This window comes from Penicillium crustosum (assembly GCF_028827405.1).
Source record: "Penicillium crustosum strain IBT 35664 chromosome Unknown utg000003l_segment0_segment0, whole genome shotgun sequence".
NCBI lineage: Eukaryota > Fungi > Ascomycota > Eurotiomycetes > Eurotiales > Aspergillaceae > Penicillium > Penicillium crustosum.
Window position 1 is genome coordinate 2047134 of NW_026623124.1, and position 20659 is coordinate 2067792.

General features: G+C 49.0%; 7 protein-coding genes across 7 annotated transcripts; 3 read left to right on the forward strand and 4 right to left on the reverse strand.

The window, feature by feature from the left end:
* Positions 1-256: 256 nt before the first annotated feature.
* N7487_007827 (uncharacterized protein) lies at positions 257-2387 on the reverse strand (the record flags this gene model as incomplete). Its single annotated transcript, XM_056875557.1, has 3 exons — positions 257-1392; positions 1455-1706; positions 1766-2387. The coding sequence occupies 3 exons, from the start codon at positions 2385-2387 to the stop codon at positions 257-259; spliced, it is 2010 nt and encodes a 669-aa protein (XP_056727745.1).
* A 268-nt stretch (positions 2388-2655) lies between these two features.
* N7487_007828 (mismatch repair ATPase MLH1) lies at positions 2656-5103 on the forward strand (the record flags this gene model as incomplete). The annotated part of the gene is made up of 4 exons (XM_056875558.1): positions 2656-2760; positions 2830-3009; positions 3057-3323; positions 3376-5103. 4 exons carry the CDS (start codon positions 2656-2658, stop codon positions 5101-5103), a joined length of 2280 nt encoding a protein of 759 aa, XP_056727746.1.
* A 1058-nt stretch (positions 5104-6161) lies between these two features.
* On the reverse strand, positions 6162-8475 carry pps1 (tyrosine/serine/threonine protein phosphatase PPS1; the record flags this gene model as incomplete). The annotated part of the gene is made up of 6 exons (XM_056875559.1): positions 6162-6288; positions 6349-6405; positions 6463-6583; positions 6641-7534; positions 7588-7674; positions 7734-8475. The coding sequence occupies 6 exons, from the start codon at positions 8473-8475 to the stop codon at positions 6162-6164; spliced, it is 2028 nt and encodes a 675-aa protein (XP_056727747.1).
* A 3895-nt stretch (positions 8476-12370) lies between these two features.
* Positions 12371-13920, forward strand: N7487_007830 (phosphoinositide binding protein ATG18; the record flags this gene model as incomplete). The annotated part of the gene is made up of 5 exons (XM_056875560.1): positions 12371-12422; positions 12489-12643; positions 12707-12866; positions 12941-13811; positions 13875-13920. 5 exons carry the CDS (start codon positions 12371-12373, stop codon positions 13918-13920), a joined length of 1284 nt encoding a protein of 427 aa, XP_056727748.1.
* Positions 13921-14391: 471 nt separating this feature from the next.
* Positions 14392-15061, reverse strand: N7487_007831 (nucleobindin SSP120; the record flags this gene model as incomplete). Its single annotated transcript, XM_056875561.1, has 2 exons — positions 14392-14876; positions 14938-15061. 2 exons carry the CDS (start codon positions 15059-15061, stop codon positions 14392-14394), a joined length of 609 nt encoding a protein of 202 aa, XP_056727749.1.
* A 306-nt stretch (positions 15062-15367) lies between these two features.
* Positions 15368-17608, forward strand: N7487_007832 (uncharacterized protein; the record flags this gene model as incomplete). Its single annotated transcript, XM_056875562.1, has 1 exon — positions 15368-17608. One exon carries the CDS (start codon positions 15368-15370, stop codon positions 17606-17608), a length of 2241 nt encoding a protein of 746 aa, XP_056727750.1.
* A 464-nt stretch (positions 17609-18072) lies between these two features.
* Positions 18073-20455, reverse strand: N7487_007833 (DEAH-box ATP-dependent RNA helicase PRP43; the record flags this gene model as incomplete). Its single annotated transcript, XM_056875563.1, has 3 exons — positions 18073-18192; positions 18249-20115; positions 20175-20455. 3 exons carry the CDS (start codon positions 20453-20455, stop codon positions 18073-18075), a joined length of 2268 nt encoding a protein of 755 aa, XP_056727751.1.
* Positions 20456-20659: the final 204 nt, after the last annotated feature.

The window sequence follows — 20659 nt, forward strand, 5'->3', positions numbered from 1 at the left end:
TCTTTTTGTACATAGAAAATTTCCATGTACATTTTATGATTCTTATTGCCTTCGTATACATCTACAAACAGGTCTGTATGTTCTTACATAGGTCGCTTCTAATACAATATTGGACCAAATAGGCCAGAGTATGAAAGTCCTACGTCGCCAAGAATAGACGCCGCGTAAGCGGCCGAATATTTGTGTACCCTGAATTTGGTAAACATGCTGATGAAATGACAACTCAGATCCTGGAGATTTCGCCGGGAATTCATTCTTAAATGCAAAATAATAGGTCTGTCAGGGGCTCATTAACCTTGCCATCCTTGGCACATCCTCCATAATGAGTTCGAAACTCGTTGGCATATTCTTCCGTCTGTTTGTTGTACACCGCGGCCGTCAATTCCTCTCCATCATATGAAAGCAGAGGCAAAGCATCAAGATCGGGAAGACCTGAAGAGAACTGCTCAAGCAGTGGCATGATAGTTGATGCACGGCTGAGTGGTTTTTCAATGGACCCCAAGCCGGTGGAAACCCCACCTGTTACCGGCTGAATAGGATTATGAATGACTTGAGTGCCTTCTTTGCCCGGAGTTGCAGGAGTGTTGTCCCCGAATTCTTCTGGGGGCTGGTATAGCTCGTTGTGCACTGTGGCAATCGAAGAAGATTTGATGCCTGGGAATGATGGGTATAGGAGATAATATCCTTTGGCACGGATCATCTCGAGCATATGTTCCATAAAGGCCGGATATTTCTCTGATATCAACTTTGTTTGGGGGGCCGCCGCGGATTGTGGAGTCGACAGGCGCTTAGCCATGAACGAATGGAATTCCGCCCATGCATCACCGAAATACAAAGCTGCATTACTATTGGGGGCTTGCCAAAGGAACGAGGGAAGAAAGTTTTCTTTGCCTTCAGCGGTTAAGGGCGGCGGGGTGAAAGAATGGCTATCAGCCGTGGGTTTGGATGATGGCAATTCAAGTGAAATGCCGATCATATCGGAAAACAGGTGCTTAGCTCGGGAAGACTGCTTGTAGTTCAGCACAGCAAATTTCAGGTAGTGATAGAACGACGGTGCGAGCTCGGTCTGTGGAGATAGCAGGAGCAAATGTGTGACCTCAGGGTCCCGTGGATAAAACGACTCCACGGTTCGAAGCGAGGATTCTGCTATATCCATACCATGCGGTTGAATGCGCCGCCGAATAGTAATTCGGCCAGAAAGCTGGGTCAACCCGCCCAAATGCTGTAGAAACCGAAGCAACTGGGAATCTACCCGCTGGGGAAGCTCTATTGTCAAGCTTGGGGCCGATCCTAAATAATCGGCTGCATCCAATGACTGCATAAGCCTGATCAAAGACCCGGAAGATTCGGAGGGGGCATGCACCACCATCTCGATCTGTACCCTATTCCATGCTATTGCACGTGCGGTCAGAATCTGCGGACATGACATACCAAAGAGATGGGGAGTAGCTTACATCGAAGAGCTTCGCTATCTAGCGAGGCTATCCACATAAGATCTCTTGAAGCAGTGGAGAGAGCAACGTGAGGAATGTTATTTTCTCGTGAATATGCCTCGGCCCCATCCCAAAAAAAGGAATCCTCCCAGCTTTGACCTTGTGTAATGAGAACCTCGGGGCTGATGTAGGTTTGTATGTTTTGCAACCCTCCTATCACAGACCGCCTCATACGGTCATCCGTAGATTTTGGTGCATAGTCCGGGCGAGCATCTGTCAGTTAACGCCAAGTCAGCAAAACACGTTCGACAATCATGATCTGAATATCATACCGTGCCATGTCATTGGGCATTCACTATCTCTGATTCTGTTAACTTCCTTGATTCCTTCAATTGAAACTTCCTCCTTTCCCATCAGGGTGAAATGCACATAGTTCAGCCGCTGACCAGCCATTCGACAAGCTAAGGGCAAAAGATCCGACACACTGCGGAGACTTGAGGCTGCAAACACAACTGCACGACTAGAAGTTTTCTGCGAATATTTATAGCGAGGAAGAGAGCGGGTCAACTCGTGGTACTTGATAATGCCATCGTAAGCCTCCTCCTTTCGGTTCGATTCCGATCCCTTCACTGGGGACAAATTGTCCAGCGGTACAGTGTCTAGCTTGGGAATAGTAGGTGAGTTAGCTGAGCCTGACAATCTGGCAATGCTTTCCTCTCGTAGCTTCGCAATCGCAGGGTTGAGCCGATCTGGGGCGGGTTTCAGGTCCGTGGGCATGTGCTTGAAGAACTCGTAGACAAGAAAAAGCGCGATGATAGCGAACAAAATTCGGCGAGGTCGAGGTATTGCTCGGTGTTGCCGAGGTAGAAAGCGCGACTGATCGGATGGGCGATGGTCATCATCTTTCTTGCCCATCTCTTCATCAGCCCGAAGGGGCATCTTTGCGCGGCTCATGATGTGTGCCGGGAATGATTAAGAGAAAGCTCTGCGAGCTCCTTGGTTCCCTTTATGACATTGAAGCAATGAATGAGTGCAGAGAACAAATGCGATCGAATTGTTGCATATTCATCGCAAGAGGACGAATGCAACGGAGCAAATGATCTCCACAAACAATGACGCCTGCGTTCTCTTATCGCCTTATCGGGGGTGTTCGCCTTTTCTCCAACTACGCGCACTTCGCAATCCATTTTCTCACCGAACACCTTCCAGATATCTGGAAATCATGATGGAAGAGGATATGAATATTGAGTCTATCGATAAGCGCGGCACCAAGCGCGCAGCAGAGGAAAATGAGCCTCCGGAACCCCCTAAACCAAAGAAAATCAAGGTAAGGCAACGCGTGCACATGAATCTCGTCGTATACTATCACATAGAACAAGTACTAATTTCCATATAGGCCTTGGATCCCGATGTCGTAAATAAAATTGCTGCTGGAGAAATTATCGTTGCTCCAATGCACGCACTGAAGGAGCTCATCGAAAACGCCGTCGATGCTGGCTCCACGTCAATTGAAGTCCTGATCAAGGAAGGTGGCCTGAAGCTACTCCAGATTACTGATAATGGCCATGGTATTGATGTAAGTGGTTTTTTGGTATTACAGCAGCGGTCTCTGACACTATCTAGCGAGATGATCTCCCTATCCTGTGCGAGAGGTTTACTACATCTAAGCTCAAAGAGTTTGAGGATCTGACCTCCATTGGGACTTACGGATTCCGCGGTGAAGCTCTAGCCAGTATCAGCCACATCGCACATCTGACGGTTACGACGAAAACTGCTGGATCGAGCTGCGCCTGGCGAGCACATTACGGAGATGGGAAGTTGATACCGGCAAAGCCAGGCCAGAGTTCTGCACCCAAGGCAACGGCTGGCCGAGGAGGAACTCAAATCACCGTAAGTCAGACACATGATCATACGGCATAATTTCAAGTTAACAAAGCCCAAGGTCGAGGATCTCTTCTACAACGTCCCCACTCGACGCAGAGCTTTCCGTTCGGCAAGCGAAGAATATGCCAAAATTCTTGATGTTGTCGGCCGCTACGCAGTACATTGCTCAGGGGTCGCTTTCTCATGCCGCAAACACGGGGACTCCGGCGTTAGCATCTCGACTCCAGTCAGCGCAAATACTGTCGAGCGGATCCGCCAGATTCACGGCAGTGCTGTGGCGAACGAGGTTGTTGAATTCAAAACCGAAGATACAAAGCTTGGATTTCGCGCATCCGGGTTCGCTACCAACGCCAACTATCATGTCAAGAAGACAGTGATTCTGCTGTTCATTAACCACCGCGCAGTGGAGTCAACTGCTGTTAAGCGTGCAGTTGAACAGACTTACTCTGCCTTCTTGCCCAAGGGCGGCCACCCTTTCGTCTATCTTGATCTCGAGATCGAGCCTAGCCGCGTCGACGTCAATGTACACCCAACAAAGCGTGAAGTGAATTTCCTAAATGAAGACGAGATCATCGAGCTTGTCTGCACTGAAATCCGATCCAAGCTAGCTGAGGTGGATTCGAGTCGCACATTCCTAACACAAAGTCTCCTACCTGGCGTGCAGACCATGGAGTCCCTACAACAAGATCAAGGCACTCCAGCTCATGAGCGAACAGCAGAGGCAACAAAAGCCGGAGCAACACCCAAAACACCCGCAATGACAAAGAAACCCTACGAAAACAACCTTATCCGAACCGATTCCAAAGTCCGCAAAATCACAGCAATGCTAGGCCCAGCCATAGCCTCACCTCGCGATCCATCCAACCCAGACGCCCCCACAGAAACTGAAACCGCAACAAGATCAATCCTCGACAACGGCCTCGAATACGAAACAACAGATCGCCAACCCCTAAAGATCGCCCTCTCATCCATCAAGAACCTCCGCGCTTCCGTCCGCTCCGAAATGCACAACACACTAACAGAGATGTTCGCATCACACACTTACGTCGGACTAGTCGACGAGCGACGCCGACTCGCAGCCATCCAATCAGGCGTGAAACTATACCTAATCGACTACGGACTCGCCTGCCACGAATTCTTCTACCAAGTCGGCCTAACCGACTTCGGCAACTTCGGGGTAATCCGACTTGACCCAGCGCCGAAGTTGGTAGATCTACTGAAAATCGCCGCAGAATCAGAACGGCAAGAGCACTCCGACTCCATCGGGGAAGAAGCAGATTCAATCTTCGCCAATGCACCGGAGATGATAGCACGCACGCTCATCGAGCGTCGCGAGATGCTGAATGAGTACTTTTCGATGCAGATCAGTCCCGACGGAGACTTGCTTGCCATCCCGCTGTTATTGAAGGGGTATCTTCCGGCGCTGGCGAAACTGCCTCGTTTCCTACTGAGACTTGGGCCTTATGTGGACTGGAATAGTGAGGAGGGTTGTTTCCGTACGTTTTTGCGTGAACTGGCTACTTTTTACACGCCAGAGCAGCTGCCGGTTCTTTCGCAGGCTGCGTCGGGGGAGTCGGCTACACAGGGCCCGGTTGTAGCCGATGACTCTGGGGTCGAGGACGAAGATGCTTTTGTTAGGGCCCGTCGTGCGCAGATGGTTCGCATGTTGGAGTATGCTGTTTTCCCGGCTCTGCGTGCACGGTTGGTTGCCACGTCACGATTACTGCGGGGTGTGGTTGAGGTTGCAGATTTGAAGGGGCTGTATCGGGTGTTTGAGCGCTGTTGAGTTGAGGGTATCGTAAGATCATACGGTTGTATTATACCGATTGATATTTATGAATAACGAATAGAAATATGTCTGCTTTTCGGCGGGGATTTCAAAAGGCATGCATTGGTGATCTGAGATCTGGTTCGTTTCAGGATTGCACGCTTTGGTCGATATTCACGTAAATATTACAAAGGATCTTTAATCAAATCGAAAATGAGCGAAGCTCGAGTGAGAAGAATAACATTAAAAAGATCAGCGGAGACGCCTGTGATCGCCGAGCTTGTAACAACGCCATATCCGCGCCAACCCTAGATAAAACATAACCCGATTCCCTAGAGGGAAGGGACTGAGAGAAGAGAAACGAGTCGCGACGGAAAGATAAAAACAAGGCTGTAAAAGAATAACAAGTCAGATGGATATGCATGTTGAGAAACAAATAAGTATCTTCTCGAAAGCTCCAGCTCAAACTTGCAGCGTGGCATGAAGACATAACCCTGTCTAGGGTGAGGTGTATCATGAAAAAATGCTGGTAAATGATGTGGGCTGAAATAACAGTGCAAATTCCGGGTTGCTGAATGAAAAAAAGAACAAAAGCTAAAAATCGAAAATTGAAAACAGAAAGACAAGAATAGGGTGAAATCAAGAGGTAAAATCAACAAGATGGGCTGGCTGAGAAGAAACAGATTATCGGATCAAACAGAGACTGCAGAAAGTCATTGCATCGTGGATGGTGAGTGCAATATATTCCATGCCCTGAGGTCTTCAAAACGCCGAGCGCCAAAGATCAATCAAGATATCATCCCTTGTTCGTAGAAATCGTGTAAAGTCATTGTATCGTAGAGTGTAGTATCTTGCATGGATGAAACGAGAAAAAACACGCATTAAGAAGAAACTAGGTTTGGTGTTCAGCGCAGCATGAAGCTGAGTGTTGACCCTCAGGCAGTTGGTAGAGAAGTGATGTGAAATGTTGTAGCACGTGCGTTTGCAAGGGAATGGACATTTCGTAATATCCAGCGAGTCGTGCTTCTAATCCTGATCGTGTGGATTCGGGTCGGGCCCGGAGCGCGAGGCTACTCTTAGTGCCTCGAATAGGGCTTGTTGAGCAGAGCTATCTCACGCGCAACAGTGTCCCATTCAAGCTCTCGCTTGATGGGCTGGCCTCGCTTTTTCATCTGATGCTCCTCCCATTGGAGTAGCTCATAGCTGTGGGAAAGTGTTAGCAAATCTTGCTGCGTGTGAGGGTAGAAGAACACAAAGACTTACACAAAGCGAAGATGAGGTTGGATGATGACGTTGAGTCGCCTTGCGCGGACAAAGCAGCTATCATGAGTTAGTATCGTCGGCCCAGCTAAAAGACTAGGCTGAAAATCAACTTACTATGCACGCGGGAAAGAGAGATTTTTGGACGCCATGACTTCAGCGATACAAATACTTGCGGATCTAGAAACGCCGACTCGACAATGAACCAATGTGGCCGTGCCGTGACGCTTTCCTTGTTCTGTACACAAATTAGCAGGTGCAAACCACGATGGAGTAACAAATTCGGATGACTTACCGATGAACTCCAAACAACGATCGTACTCCTGACACAAAGGATCAATGCCATTGTCTTGGACATTGTCAATGTACATCAGATTATCAGGTCCCCAGTTGGCACGGTCCGTATCTGTCCAATTGACAGCCTCGCCAATACTAAGCACACGCTTAATCCCAAGCTCCCACAGAAGCTCCGGGTTGTTCGCATGATTCAGATTGCCTAGATATAGATATGGCAGGACACGGCTGGGGAAGGAGCCGTCCATGTTGTGGAACCAATGGGGATCCCCGATTTCCGAGAAATCCGTCGACTGAGTCGCAGGGCTTTCCTGCAAGAGGCGTCCTTGAATGTGGGATAGGAAAGCCACGTCTGTCGGATAGGCAAAGAAGTTGCGTTTCTTATCGCAATGCATTCGGAGCCAAGCTTCATGGGCAGGCACACCTTCTGCAAACATAAAGTATGCCACTGCTAGCAGCGAGCTTTCGGTGTAACCGTCCGCACAGTGGATGAGAATCTTGCGGGGTTTCCCACTCGATTTCGTCATTACAACGTCTCCGTCAGTTTCGAGCTCTTCCGATGAAGTTTCTGGGTGTGCGAGATAGTAGATCCACCTGATGGTGTTAACAATGTCTTCAACCTCCCGTGTGTTCCCCGATGGAAGCACAAGAGATCCCGAGGAAGGGAACTCCAAGCGCTGTGGACCGTTCTCTATCTGTTTGTCGAGCATGGCTAGGAACCGTGGACCAGGGATATTGGCCATGTCGCATGTTTCGATCAACAGATCATAGCCCTCTTCGTTTGGTGGTCGAAGAGTTCCAGTATGGAAGTAGTCCGGGGTACACCCGAGCCAAACATTGGACGAAATCTCAGATGCCCGGGACATCGTTGACATTTCCAGTCGCTCCCATTGGACTACCAATTTGTTAGCATAAACTTTGAGAGCGCCAAGGTTCGTTTGTAGTTACCGAAATCCATAGTTTGGCCTGTCGGGTGGCCGTTTGCATCGATGGCAATGATCTCTGGGTGTTTCTCTGCAACATTGGAAAATTTGTCTGGGGAAGTATATCAATTGACGGTCCATGAATGCGGGGAATAAGGTAGAATAACTAACCGGCAAGAATGAAGGTGTTGTACGTCGGTCGCTCCTCTAGGGGATCCATTTTCGTTCGCCATAACCGCTGCGCCTTGGCAAACTGATTGGCCAGCTCAACAAGCCCGCTATGACTATCATCATCTTCAGCATAAATAACAATATCCGACATCGCAGCCAGCTTGGCAGTCTGTATTTGGAAATTGCGGACGGAGAACCCCTCGGGAGGATCGGCCATCAAGAAGTGGGCTGAAGGTGCCAGCACCTCGTGGGCGCTCACTGCACCTTTGATGCGTGACTTGCTCAAGTCATCCCCAAGCTTTACTACCATGAGGCCTCGCCAGCATTTTGGAGTGTGACGAGCATGGCGCTTGCGACTTGAAAAGAACCCTAGCTGCAAATGGTTGTCTCGATGCAGTCCATGGAGCCAAGGAAACATCAAAGATGCGTCAGGTAAAGGTTGCGATGCTTGATGAGCGATGGCAGCTGCCAGTTTGGCTCCATCGATAGCATACACGGCGGGGGATGACGGTCGTCCAATGCGCATCTTCTCATCAGGAGGAGACAATAGCGAGGAAGGCTGCTCGCTGGGCTGGGACACGGGGGTAGGCTGGGATGTTGGAATAGGGCCGGTAGGGCATACTGGAATATGTCTGTTCGGGATAGGACTTGATCGTCGGGGTACAGTCAAGGCTGAGGGAATAGGAGAGGGAGGAGGAGTCGAGTGGTGCAGCGCCTGCTGCTGAACTAGCACAGTGGCCATGACGACTGACGAGACACGTTGGTTGAAAGGTAGGTGTAATATTGAGATGAAAATGGTAATGTCACTTGCAATTGCGACACTTTTGAGAGTAGAATCACAAGACCATTACATCCTTTGTGATCGAGATGTGGTAAAGAGTGCCGAAAGCAATGGCAATCTGACTCGCGAGTGATCGCTAGTACAACTATGCGGCAGATGTTAGTGGAATTTCTTTAAGCGCGTCACAAGAGTGGGCCAGTGTAATGAACTTGGAACAGTTGCGAAGCATAGAAAGTAAAGGAGGATCCGAGGTTAAAAGGGGGAGGGGGGATCATACAATACCAGAGATAAGGCAAGGGGTGAAGAATGGAAAGATAAAGTCAAGTTAGGAGGGAGAGAGATTTAAGATAAAAAGAAATGCATCAAATTACAATGACAAGGAAAGAAAAGAGAAGTGAAGTGGAGAGCAGTTGAAGGAGGGGGGGAAAGATAATGTGGGACAAGATCTGACAGTGAGTGTACATGTACATTGTACATTATGTACCCAAGTTGAATTCTATTGTTTATACATTTGGTAACATTACATGTATGCCATTTTACTGGCAGTTGACTTTGTACGGAGTACTGAGATATCGTCTCATCATCATCACTTACTATCAGCGTCATGGTCTCCACGATGGTCCCCCCCTAATTCTATCTTGTATCCACACGCTCCACCGCGGGTCTAAATATCATCCGCTTATTGTATAATTTGATGTATGATGTTTACATACATATTCTGAACGGCATTTTCCCCCTCAAGGACAGGGATCCTGACCACTTCCTATCGGGTTTATCTACCCCTAAAAGTCTACTAGGCCTTAGAAAAAAACGCGACCACGGGCAGATAATATTTGATGTGGCCAATCATTCAATAGGGCAGGCACCGATGACGACGAGATTCCCTGATATCGTTCTCGGCCCAGATTTCAGTTGTCTGTGCGTCTGGGGAGGGGCTTTACCAAGGCCTTTCTCCCATTCTCCTTGGTGGACGCCTCATATCCCAGTAATTCGGGGGAACAAAGAACTTGTCACCCCGCTCGAGAGGGTATCAGGATCCACATCGGATGAAAAGGTCCTACCAGCCGGAGGTCGAGCCATTTCGTGTCCATGGAAACATCAAAAGTCAATTTGGTAATCCAAAAAGGGAATCCACGGGTGGAGAATATATCATAACGTCGGATATCTCTTTGATTTGGGTTTAATAGGTCAGGAAGGGATTTCCCGTATCGATAAAATCTAGGTAAGATATATATATACCACTAACAAATCACAATTTTCAACACTCTGAAACTTAGGTGTTTCAGTAATGAAAAAAATTGAAAAGAATCAATCCATATACTCCCGCTTCAAGACATCGCATAAAAGTACATATATTCAATGTATCCTGTACAGGGTTGGGACTAAACCCCGGATCGCCACTGCGATCCACTCGAGGTGGGGGGACATCAAAACGTTGGATATAGTAATATGCCCAATAGTACTCCGTAAGCAGATGCCTAATCCCGCCAATACTGCCAGTCCCGAAACAACATAGTTGATCTTGTGATAACCATGCCTTAATGCAGGTGCCCAAGAGTTAGGATCCGGCACCTAACACCATCACGCCAGTGCCTAACCACAAGCCTATGTGTCTATATGTAGGCAGGTATACCCAGGTCACCACGATTTAAGGTGGCACGACAGGAAGTTAGTCGGCTTATCTTTTCCCTCGGTATCGCTTGACATTTCAACCACACAGTACCTTAGGACAACCCTTCCGCCCCAACCCCTATTGGTCACCCATCTCCTGCAATTCCCAAGCCAACAGTCATAGACAAAAGTGGGTTGTGTCAGGCGGAACGTTGACTTGAATGATCGGGCAACTTTCTGCAGATCGTACCTCGATTCCCACCAGGCCCACAGATCTCCGCTATACTAGACGTAATGACTGGATATATACCTCATTGAGCCAGGTTAGTGAAGACTGTGTCCACAAATTCTACTTGCTACTGGGTATAAAATAAGGAGCACACCCTGTACAACCAGCGGGATAGCATGGATATTACTGGTGTGTGCCTGGGGAAGACGCGACCAAGTCGGCGCCGGCATTCGGGTATATGGATACTCCGCACGCCAGTCGGAATGTGCAGGAACTGCACATCATCGGGTGGAAACGAAATAGGCTGCTCCTTGTGTTGGATTTGACACGGCACGTTGCCTGTCACAGGCCCAGTTAGGATATCTAGCTTACATGGCTGTTTGCTACCCAACTGGCGGATTTATTTCACATAGTGGAGCCACATGGTGATCGAGTCTGGGCCTGGACAGGGATATATGCATATTAGCTGTGGCCTGAACCACCCGTGAACACCCTTCAGGTGCTTGATAACTTGGGAAAACATAGGCAGGTTGACTATCGTGACTGCTCCGTATCTGGCTTGGACATAGTATTGAACTGTTCAGGGAAAGTTGGTGGTCGAACGCCTAATTCTTTCAAGACACCTGTTTCCTCGATTGGGCATGAACAACTACCTAATGAGGTTTGTTCCAGTGGTCCATACGCAAGGGACTCTGTCGTGTGAGGCGGGTAGCCGCCGTACCTTGTTTTCCTCGCGCTTGCGAGGTATTCCTTCCAAATTCGGCACGGGTCTAGGTTGAAATTTTCGAGAACTCTCCAGACCTCATTGGTGATGCTTGGCAGATTTGATCTATGCCCGGGGAACTCCACCGATCCTTACATTTTGCCAGGCACTAGGCTGGGGGTGTTGAAACATTGGGCTTTGGTGACACTTGCTGTGTGAGCGATGTGGCCGGTGAGCTAGGGACTCACTTTGTCCGACATGACTGACTGACCGTGACTACATTATCTGGTCAAACTGCGGAAGTATCTTACACGCGTCAACCAAAATTCAGATTATCAAGCTTCTTTATTTGTTCATTGGGCAGCATTCACCACACACCAAGGATGGTGGGCATCAACGGCTCTCTTTAAATAAAGAATACGCATTAAAAAAAAGGGCGGTCCTCTTGTCTGATAAGAGTGTTAATTTGTTGAACAAGCTCATACCATTCGGCATCGATATAGGCCATTTACTTCTTATGACGGGCATCCACAAGCCGAAGAATCCCAAGACAACAACGAGGTCTATCTCATAATGGGGTTTCAATCACCATTTATATATCCATGGATCCTTCCACAGCTGACTTACCACACCTAGGATCCATATGCATTCAGCTTGGGGAGAGTCAACTCGATGGGATTTGCCCTAATTGCTGTAATACATCTGCTATTGCACATATATGGAACTCGTGTGCAGAAATTATGATTGACAGATATTACTTCGAGTTGACAAAACAACAAAATGGGTGGGGCCTAAGATCACAGTAGACGATCTCTACGTCATTTATGTTGGGGGGTGAGGATACTTACAGAAGCAAGGAGTCAGTGACCAAAGTGTACACAGTTCAAGCAACTCTCAAAGCTTCATGGGAATGACATACCACTTATTATCATCCTAATCAATCCTTGCGTGAGAACTCGGCAAAACCAGCTACATAGGTAGAGAGTGAAGTAGAAGAAAACGAACAGGCGAATGTTGATAAGAGAAATTTGTAGGCGGTGGGCAATCAAGGTGTGGCCCAAGCGCAAACCTCTCGCTTGCGACAACCAAAGACTTCGCGGATATCATATCCTTTCTTCTCAACATCCTCGCTTTTGAAGCATATCGCTTTGTTCTAAGTCCAAGATATGTTACGCAGTGGCCAGTGACAGGCAAAGAGTTGCTGGTTCGGCTCCCTCTCAATCTCGCCCTAAGCGGGGTATTTCCGACCTCCGAGAGTTGCCTTGTATCATCAATCTCATTGATTTCATTTACAATTCCGAACCTTTCCAAAAATGGCCATGAATTTCGTGACATTTAATCAGGACTATAGCTACCTGGCTGTGGGTGAGTCTCTCGCCGGAATTGTTTCTTTCTGCTTTATCGTTGGACATCCACTGACCGCATTGATAGCAACATCTAAGGGGTTTCAGATATTCACAACTGAACCCTTTGCCAAGAGCTATGAATCTAAAGAGGGGAATATTGCTGTCATTGAGATGCTATTCTCAACCTCTCTTGTAGCTCTTATCTTATCACCCAGACGCTTGCAGATTCAAAACACCAAGGTACCTATTTCAAATCATTTGGGCTCACACTTTATGCACATGTTGAACTAATATTTGGAATAGAGGCAATGCACAATATGTGAATTAACATTTCCAACTACAGTTCTCGCAGTGAAACTGAACCGCAAGCGACTTGTTATTGTCCTGGAGGATCAGATCTATCTTTATGATATCCAGACCATGAAGCTTCTATCCACCATCGATACCTCACCAAACCCTAACGGTACAGAGATCTTGCACCTGTTTTTCCTTTCTTCTTTTCAAGCAGTTTTATGGCCAGTTCTGACAAATCAACAGCAATATGTGCCCTTGCGCCATCTTCAGAGAATTGTTACATGGCATACCCTCTTCCGCAGAAAGCCCCTGCAGGTGCAAACGCACCAGCGCATGCGCCCCCTGGAACAACACATGTGTCTCCTACGACTGGGGATGTTCTAATATTTGATGCTGTAAAGCTAGAAGCTATCAACGTCATCGAAGCCCATCGCTCTCCTCTGGCACTCATTGCGCTGAATAGCGATGGGACTTTACTTGCTACTGCCTCGGATAAAGGAACCATCATCCGCATTTTCTCAGTCCCAGATGGCCACAAGCTGTACCAGTTCCGACGTGGCTCCATGCCGTCACGAATCTACAGCATGTCCTTCAACACCACATCCACACTCTTATGTGTCTCTTCGTCCACCGAGACCGTCCACATTTTCAAGTTAGCCCAGCAAGGACCATCGTCAGATGGATCTTCGTCACATTCTCCTACAGGTCGGGACCATGGATCTCCACCAACTACCTATGGATATTCACCTGAGGAGGACGAGACGGGCGGCGATGCTGGCTCAGATTCTTCCTTGCGGAAGCACAACGGCACTTTGATGGGGATGCTTCGCCGGACCTCTCAAAATGTTGGCGGCGCAGTTGCCGCTAGAATGGGCGGATATCTTCCCAAGGGAGTCAGTGAAATGTGGGAGCCAGCGCGTGACTTTGCCTGGATCAAATTGCCGCGGTCGAACTCGGGCCCTGGCGGGAACGCAGGCCCTGGCCCGTTGAGGAGCGTGGTTGCCATGAGTAGCAACACTCCTCAAGTCATGGTTGTCACTAGTGACGGCAACTTCTACGTGTTCAATATCGATCTATCGAAGGGCGGGGAAGGAACTTTGACGAAACAATACTCGTAAGTGTGAAAACCCTTCTCAAGCTAGACAGGCTAAGTTCAATGCTAAAACTTATGTTACAGAGTTGTTGATTCAACCGATAGGCTGGGCTACGCCGCGGAGTACTGAGATTCAAGCTCTTGGAAGACAAATCAAATTATAAAGGGATGATTATGCTCTTAGCGATTCCTTTCCCAAGGCCTCTTTTCCATGTTTCCGTGTTCGGCATTGACGCTGACTGCCGCCTTTTGCAATAAATAATCCCACTCTTTTTGAGCTTTTAGCGTCTCAATATTATCTATCCCCCGGCGTTTTAGTTATCAGTTCTCATTTCGTACATGGTGTATTGGCGGATCTGTTTTATTCATGGATGACTATCTATCATTATATCCGCTGCTTCCAAATCCATGGCCTTGAATAGCTGCTTTGGCATCTCATGAATTTCCTATTGGAAACATTATATGCAGGAAGATCTTAAAATATAGCAAGTTAGAGGGGGGATGTGTTTAGATGAACCACGAGGCTCAAATTGACGAAGCCCGATATGTGTAAGCGCGTATGTACATAGAAAAGAAGCATTGGAAATGTGAGCTCAATAGTCTAAAAATTCCGGCGGAACTTCTGAGGAATATTGTCAACGACAACTTGGATCTGCTCGAGCTTTTCGAGCGCAATAGCAGCGTCCTCTTCCTCGTCATGCTTGCGGAAATGCTCAATATCCTCGGGGTGGGTCAAGTCCTCCTCCGTAGTATCATCGCCGTGGTACTTCTCAAAGTGATGGATCTCGTACTCATACTCAAGGTCACCATGGTGTCCGGGGCCGTAACCGAGATCGGGCAGCCGTTTACCCGCAGCGAGTCCTGCTAGCCAGTCTTCCCGGTCAATAAACCCAGTGTTTCCAGTGTCGAAGAGCTCAAACACTGCGCGGACAGCAGCTTGCTTCTTGTCTTCACTGACAGCGGCATTGGATTCGTCGTTGAGGCCATATGTCTTGCGAACTTCGTCTTGTGTCCATGTCCCCGAGGAATCGTAATCGTGCAGGATGAAGAATGAGGTCGGGTCAAAGGATCCAATATGGTGTTCCTCTAGATATTACGACTTTAGCGACGTCGACTTCTCCATTGAAGTGTTACCACCGTGTCTTACCTATCATGTGTCTCGTGGCCCAATCATCTGAGGGAGCTTCGTCATTTGAATGCGAGCCATGGGCGTTAGCAAACCCGCTCAACGCAAGTAGCCCGGCGGCGAAACCGAATAGTTTAGTGACCATTGTATATCGTAACAAAAGAGATTCGTTCAAGAAAAAAAAAACCAAAAAAAAACAGCAGACAGATACACAGCTCTTGGATGTTCAATGGTGTCCAGGAGATACGGGGTCTTAGCTCGTTTGTAATGTTTGCACAGATCACCCGAGCATTTGCGGAATTGCAACCTTTTTTCCAAGGTTGCTCCATTGCATGTTACCCCATCTATTTCCATACCCCTACTCGCGACGGGGCTCCGGGAGGAGTCCAATTGATCATTAGTGTGCAATATTACCTTTTTGAACACATTGCGCGATAGCAATGCCCTGAGAATGCAGGGTTTGTGGTCCCGTGCTGTTTCGAAACAGTCGTCCTGCCGCTGTGTCGGGTGTTTGAGCACTACTGCCAACGGCGTAACTTCGCGGGCAGCAACGTCTAGTAAGAGACGACTTCGAATTGGAAACTCGGTTACCGCACTTTACGGCAGCATTTTCGCCGCTGCTGCTATTGCTGATGCGAGCGTGAAGGATCGCCGCCGACATGATTGGGACGAAAAGATTGCTGCGGTCAAGGCCGAGGTGAGCGAGTTGGTGGACGAAGAGGAGCGAATTCTGGCGTCATTACAATCACGAAGAGAAACCCGAGGACTCAATCGCCTAATACAAGCGAGGGGATTCGGCACTGTTCCTCGCTTCCCTCCCGGAATCCAATCCCCACCTAGCTTCAACAGAATAAGGGCCTTCCACACAGAAAGAACACGGTTGAACGCGGTCGGGGTGCAGACTGTGGAAAATCAATCCGCCGAGGAGAACGAACACACAATTGATGAGCAGGAGGAGAGCGAGATCTTCATTCCACAGGAGACCTTACCTAGCTGGGTTTTGGAGGATGATCTTCGCCTGAAGGCTATTCAGAAACTCGCCTTAAGGCAATTCGCTATTCGCATTTTGTTACGACCGGCTATCGCACATCGTTACTCGGGCGTCTCAATGAACTACGCGGCGGATTTCGAGACCCCCCAGGTAAACGTCGCGCAGCTCCTGGAGGAGCTGAATAACCTTCGCTATCGAATGAATACCTTGAAAACAAACAGAGATGCCACATACAGTGATATCACGCAGGACTATGCCGCGAGTCAATTGGGCGAGATGCAAAGAGAGCGTGAGACCCTTGATGCCGAACTTACCAACGACATCCACATCTACACTAGCCAGCAGATGTCTCTTCAGGAACTGCTTCTGCGCATATCCAACAACATCTTGAGCTCGAGGGACCCGGATCGACCAACAGCTTTCCGGCTCATGATCATGGCATTTGGCCAGACCCGCCAAAATGACCTGGTCGAGCTGCTTCTGCGGACATTATTGCCGAATCGGTTCTTCCTCAACCCTTCGCTTGTGATCACAATCATAACCTTTTTCAGAAAATCGAAAAATCTCAAAGATTTCGATTTGTTCCTGAAAATGCTTGGCGGAGAAGGCTACTCTGTCAACTTAGGGAGCAGGGGGGTTTATAAGCACCGAACCGTCAATGGTATGGATCTTATAGTTCCATCTTTAAATAGCAGCAATCCTGTCATCTATGCCGCCTTGATAGGCGCTGCCTTACGTTTCGATCAGCCCGATCGAGCCGATGCTTGGCTCCAAGCTGCACGGGGCGGGGGTTTCTTTGATAGTTGGGAAACCCTGTTCACCTATCTGCGGTTCTACAGCCTCCGACGGGACTGGGATAAGGGTGTGAATGTTTTGAAACGAGCCGTCACCTACCTTTTGTCATCAACAGACCACCGTCTCGATTCCGTCGAGAGATTGCTTGGGCGAATGGTCGGCCTGTGCGACTCCTGTGACCGGCTAGATGCATCAGATGCATTGGTGAGAGCCGCCGTGCACAGTGGCTTTGATCCAAGACTTCTATCACGACAGTCGGACTCGGGACCGTTTGTCCATGCTGATCCCAAGCGGTGGTCCAAGGCTGCTAAGCAAACACCGAAAGAGAACATCGACCGCCCTTTGTGGCAGAAGTGCTACGACTTTGGAAACACCTTCGGGGAATTCCTGAGCCAAATTGAGGTGCCTGCAGAGGATACCTTCGCCCGACGCAATGCCAAACTGGCCGATCAACATGCAGACAATGCTCTTTTCACTGCCCTTGGACGTGGCCGAACGCTTGCCTCCGGGCAGGGACAAACACCTGCTGGTAACACGGTAAATGAGGACATTTCCACGCTCAAGGGCGAGGTTGCCCAGCTCCGTGAACTTATCTATGAGCTTCGCAAACACCACATCTCAGACCCCTCCACGAAAGACTCCTCCCACACCTCCATCAGTGATGAAACCCTCCCTCCATCCTCCGAAACCATCACACCTCTTAAGAACCCGCAACCTGCCACCTCTCCATCAACTCGCAATTTCACTAGAACTTCCACTAGAATCAGCCTTGCCAGATCCCAAACTTCATCTTCATCATCTCCACGGAAACAAAGCAAGCGAAATCGGCGGCGAGAAACCAGTGCAGATCAACCATCAGTGGAAAGCACAGCTCCTGTTGTTGAGCCCGCGTTATTCGCTAGCTGATATGTCGATTCTCTTTGCCTTCGAAGACATGGGCATTGACTGTCCGTCTCCGGACTGAAGATCGGCGGATAACTTTTTTTTGTATATTAAATGACTACATTTGTTTCCAATAGAGCATACACGAAGGCCTTGGGCAAGCAGCCCTGAATGTATTAACCAGCCCAAAGGCGTTGGTTGTGAATACAATTGATTTTTGGAAAAATATTCCAGTGTTTCGTTCTTGTAGACCTAGGCTGAGCCTTTCGATTATATTGAATTTCGATAGTCTCTCAAATTTCGCAGGTCTTGATAGACCAGCTGAAGGCAACGACCGAGAAGGTTTATCCGGGGAGTAAGTATGGTATGGTAAAGAAGAGGACGAAAGCAAAAGTTCTATTCAAAATATGGACATCGTGATGAGAAGGAAGCAGTGCGACAAACAAGCGTATCATGCGTAAATTTTAGGCTGAACAGAAACAAATGGTCTATCGCTTCTCGGCGCGCATCTTCTCCTTGCGAGCGAGACGATCAGCGGCCCGAGTAAGGGCAGAGCGGATGTCACCCTTGGGGAAGCTGTTGATGTCATAGTATGTAGGGGCAATATCCTGGAAAACAGTTAGTAGATTGTATAGTGAGTATAAGAGAGGAATGGGGAACATACCAAGAGCCATTCCGGCTTGACCGCAGTGACAGTACGGATGTAGTTCTTGGATGTGAGAACGAATTCGTTATACAAGACCCACTCGGCCTCGTGAGCCAGGACGGTGGAGGGGTGCAAGAGAACATTCTGGTTGTCCTTGATGGTAAGGTATTGGCTCTTGCCACCCGTGTCCTTCTTCGCGACTTGCATGAAGAAACCGGCGCAAAGGGCACGGCGGATGTTCTCGTAGTACTTCTTGTCCTCGAAGGAAGTAGATATCATCTCGAGATCCTGACGTTCCATGATGCGGAGCAGTTGGGAGCGGACGTTATCAGCGGACTGGAGAGCACGCTGGGAAAGGAAGTGGTCGTGGCACCACTGCTTGGGGTTTGCCTGGGCTTCATTGCTGCGGTATGCGTGGTAGACATTCAGCATTGTCAAGTGGTCTCCGTCGGGATGGGCAAACAGGTTCTTCATCTCGTCGGCACGCTTGCGCTGGGCAGGAGGACGAACGAAGACCTGGGGCACAGACAGAAGGGCGGTGATGGAGAGAATTTCATTAGAGCAGTAGAATTCGGGAGAGCTGATCAACATGACAGCAAGGGCAGGGTCGAGAGGGAAGTCGGAGGCTAGACGACCCAGCTGAGTAAGGTTTCCATCATCGTCCAGACAGGCCAAATAGTTAAGTTCTTCCAATGCTCTCATCAGAGTCTCTGGTGCAGGCGGGTCCATCAAATCGAAGTGGACCAGATCATCAACACCAAGCTTCTTTAGTTCAAGAACTGTTGAGGACAAGTTTGACCGCAGGATCTCAGGATAAGTCGACTCGATCAATTCCTTCTTGAATGCACCCTCAGTGTAAAGGCGGAAACACTTTCCGGGACGTGTACGACCGGCACGACCAGCTCGCTGCTGCGCGGAGGCCTTGGAGATGGGGGAAACGAGGAGTGACTCGACACGAATGCGGGGGTTGTAAATCTTTTGCTTGGAGAATCCGGGATCCACAACGTACACGATACCATCGATGGTAAGAGATGTTTCGGCGATGTTGGTCGACACGATGACCTTGCGACCGGGGCGGCCGCCTGGGCGGCGTGGGGGTGGTGCAGGGTCGAAGATGCGCTGTTGCATGTGAGGAGGAAGACTACCGTACAAAGGATAGACCTTGAGAGGACCAGCGTCTGCCTCACGGACCATCTCATCTCCCTCGAGTGCGATTTTCCGTGAAGCATCCTCAATCTCTTCCTCACCAGTCAAGAACAGAAGAATATCTCCCTCAGCTTCGGTGGCGTGGATTTGAAGCACAGTCCGAACTGCGGCCTCAACGTAATCTTGCTCGGGTTCGGGGGTGTAGAAGATCTCGACAGGGTGGGTACGACCGGGGACTGCGAGAAGGGGTGCATCCATGAAGTAGCGCTGGAACTTTTGCGCATCCAGAGTAGCCGACATGATAATAATCTTCAAGTCAGGCCGACGCACCACAACTTCCTTCAAGAGACCCATCAGGATATCTGTTGCCATCGTTCTCTCGTGAGCCTCGTCAAGCATGATTGTGCTGTAACGCGACAGGTTGGGATCGTTCATAGCCTCACGAAGAAGCATACCATCAGTCATGTACTTCATGATGGTCTTCGGGCCAGTCATATCTTCGAAACGGATGCTGTAACCAACTTCCTCTCCAAGCTTGACATCCATCTCAGCGGCCACACGTTGGGCGACGGACATGGCAGCCACTCGTCGAGGCTGTGTACAAGCGACCATTTTGCCCTGGGTTTGGGGAAGATCATCGTAGAGGACGAATTGCGGGATCTGCGTAGTCTTTCCGGAACCAGTCTCACCAACGAACACAAGAATCTGGGACTGTTGGTAAAGTTGCAGGAACTCATCACTAAATAAAGTGGTCAGTAAATAATCGTTCTCCCAGAATGGCTGTCGGGCAGCACTCACCGTTGCGCGTGGACGGGCAGATCGCGACGGGTCTTCAGAATTGAAAAGTATTTGCTGGAAAAAGGTCGGCCACTGAAAGGGTTGATATCTCCATCTTCCGCCTTTTTCGCCAGCGCTGCAGTTGTCTGGTGTCGCTTGAACTTGGCCAGGGCCGAGTTGTCGGAGACATTGTTGTTCTCGTACATGTGCGCGAGGTAGGGGTTGTTCTTTGGGTCCCCAGCGTCCATCTTCTGGCGCTTCGCTCGCGCACCGCCTTCGGAGTCAGATCGGTTATCAGCCATGGTGGAGGTGAAAGGGAAGAGAGTGTTGAAGGGCAAACTCGGCGGAGAGAAGACGCTGAGATACCGAAGAAAAAAAATATGAGATAGGCAGGTCGGCCGAGCGCCACAGCTGCCTATCAGACTCACCGCCAGTCTATTCTGCCGCTCTCCACAAAGGGATCGATAATCTTCGAGCTTGTTGATGCCCTGTGTGTTTTTGTCTGG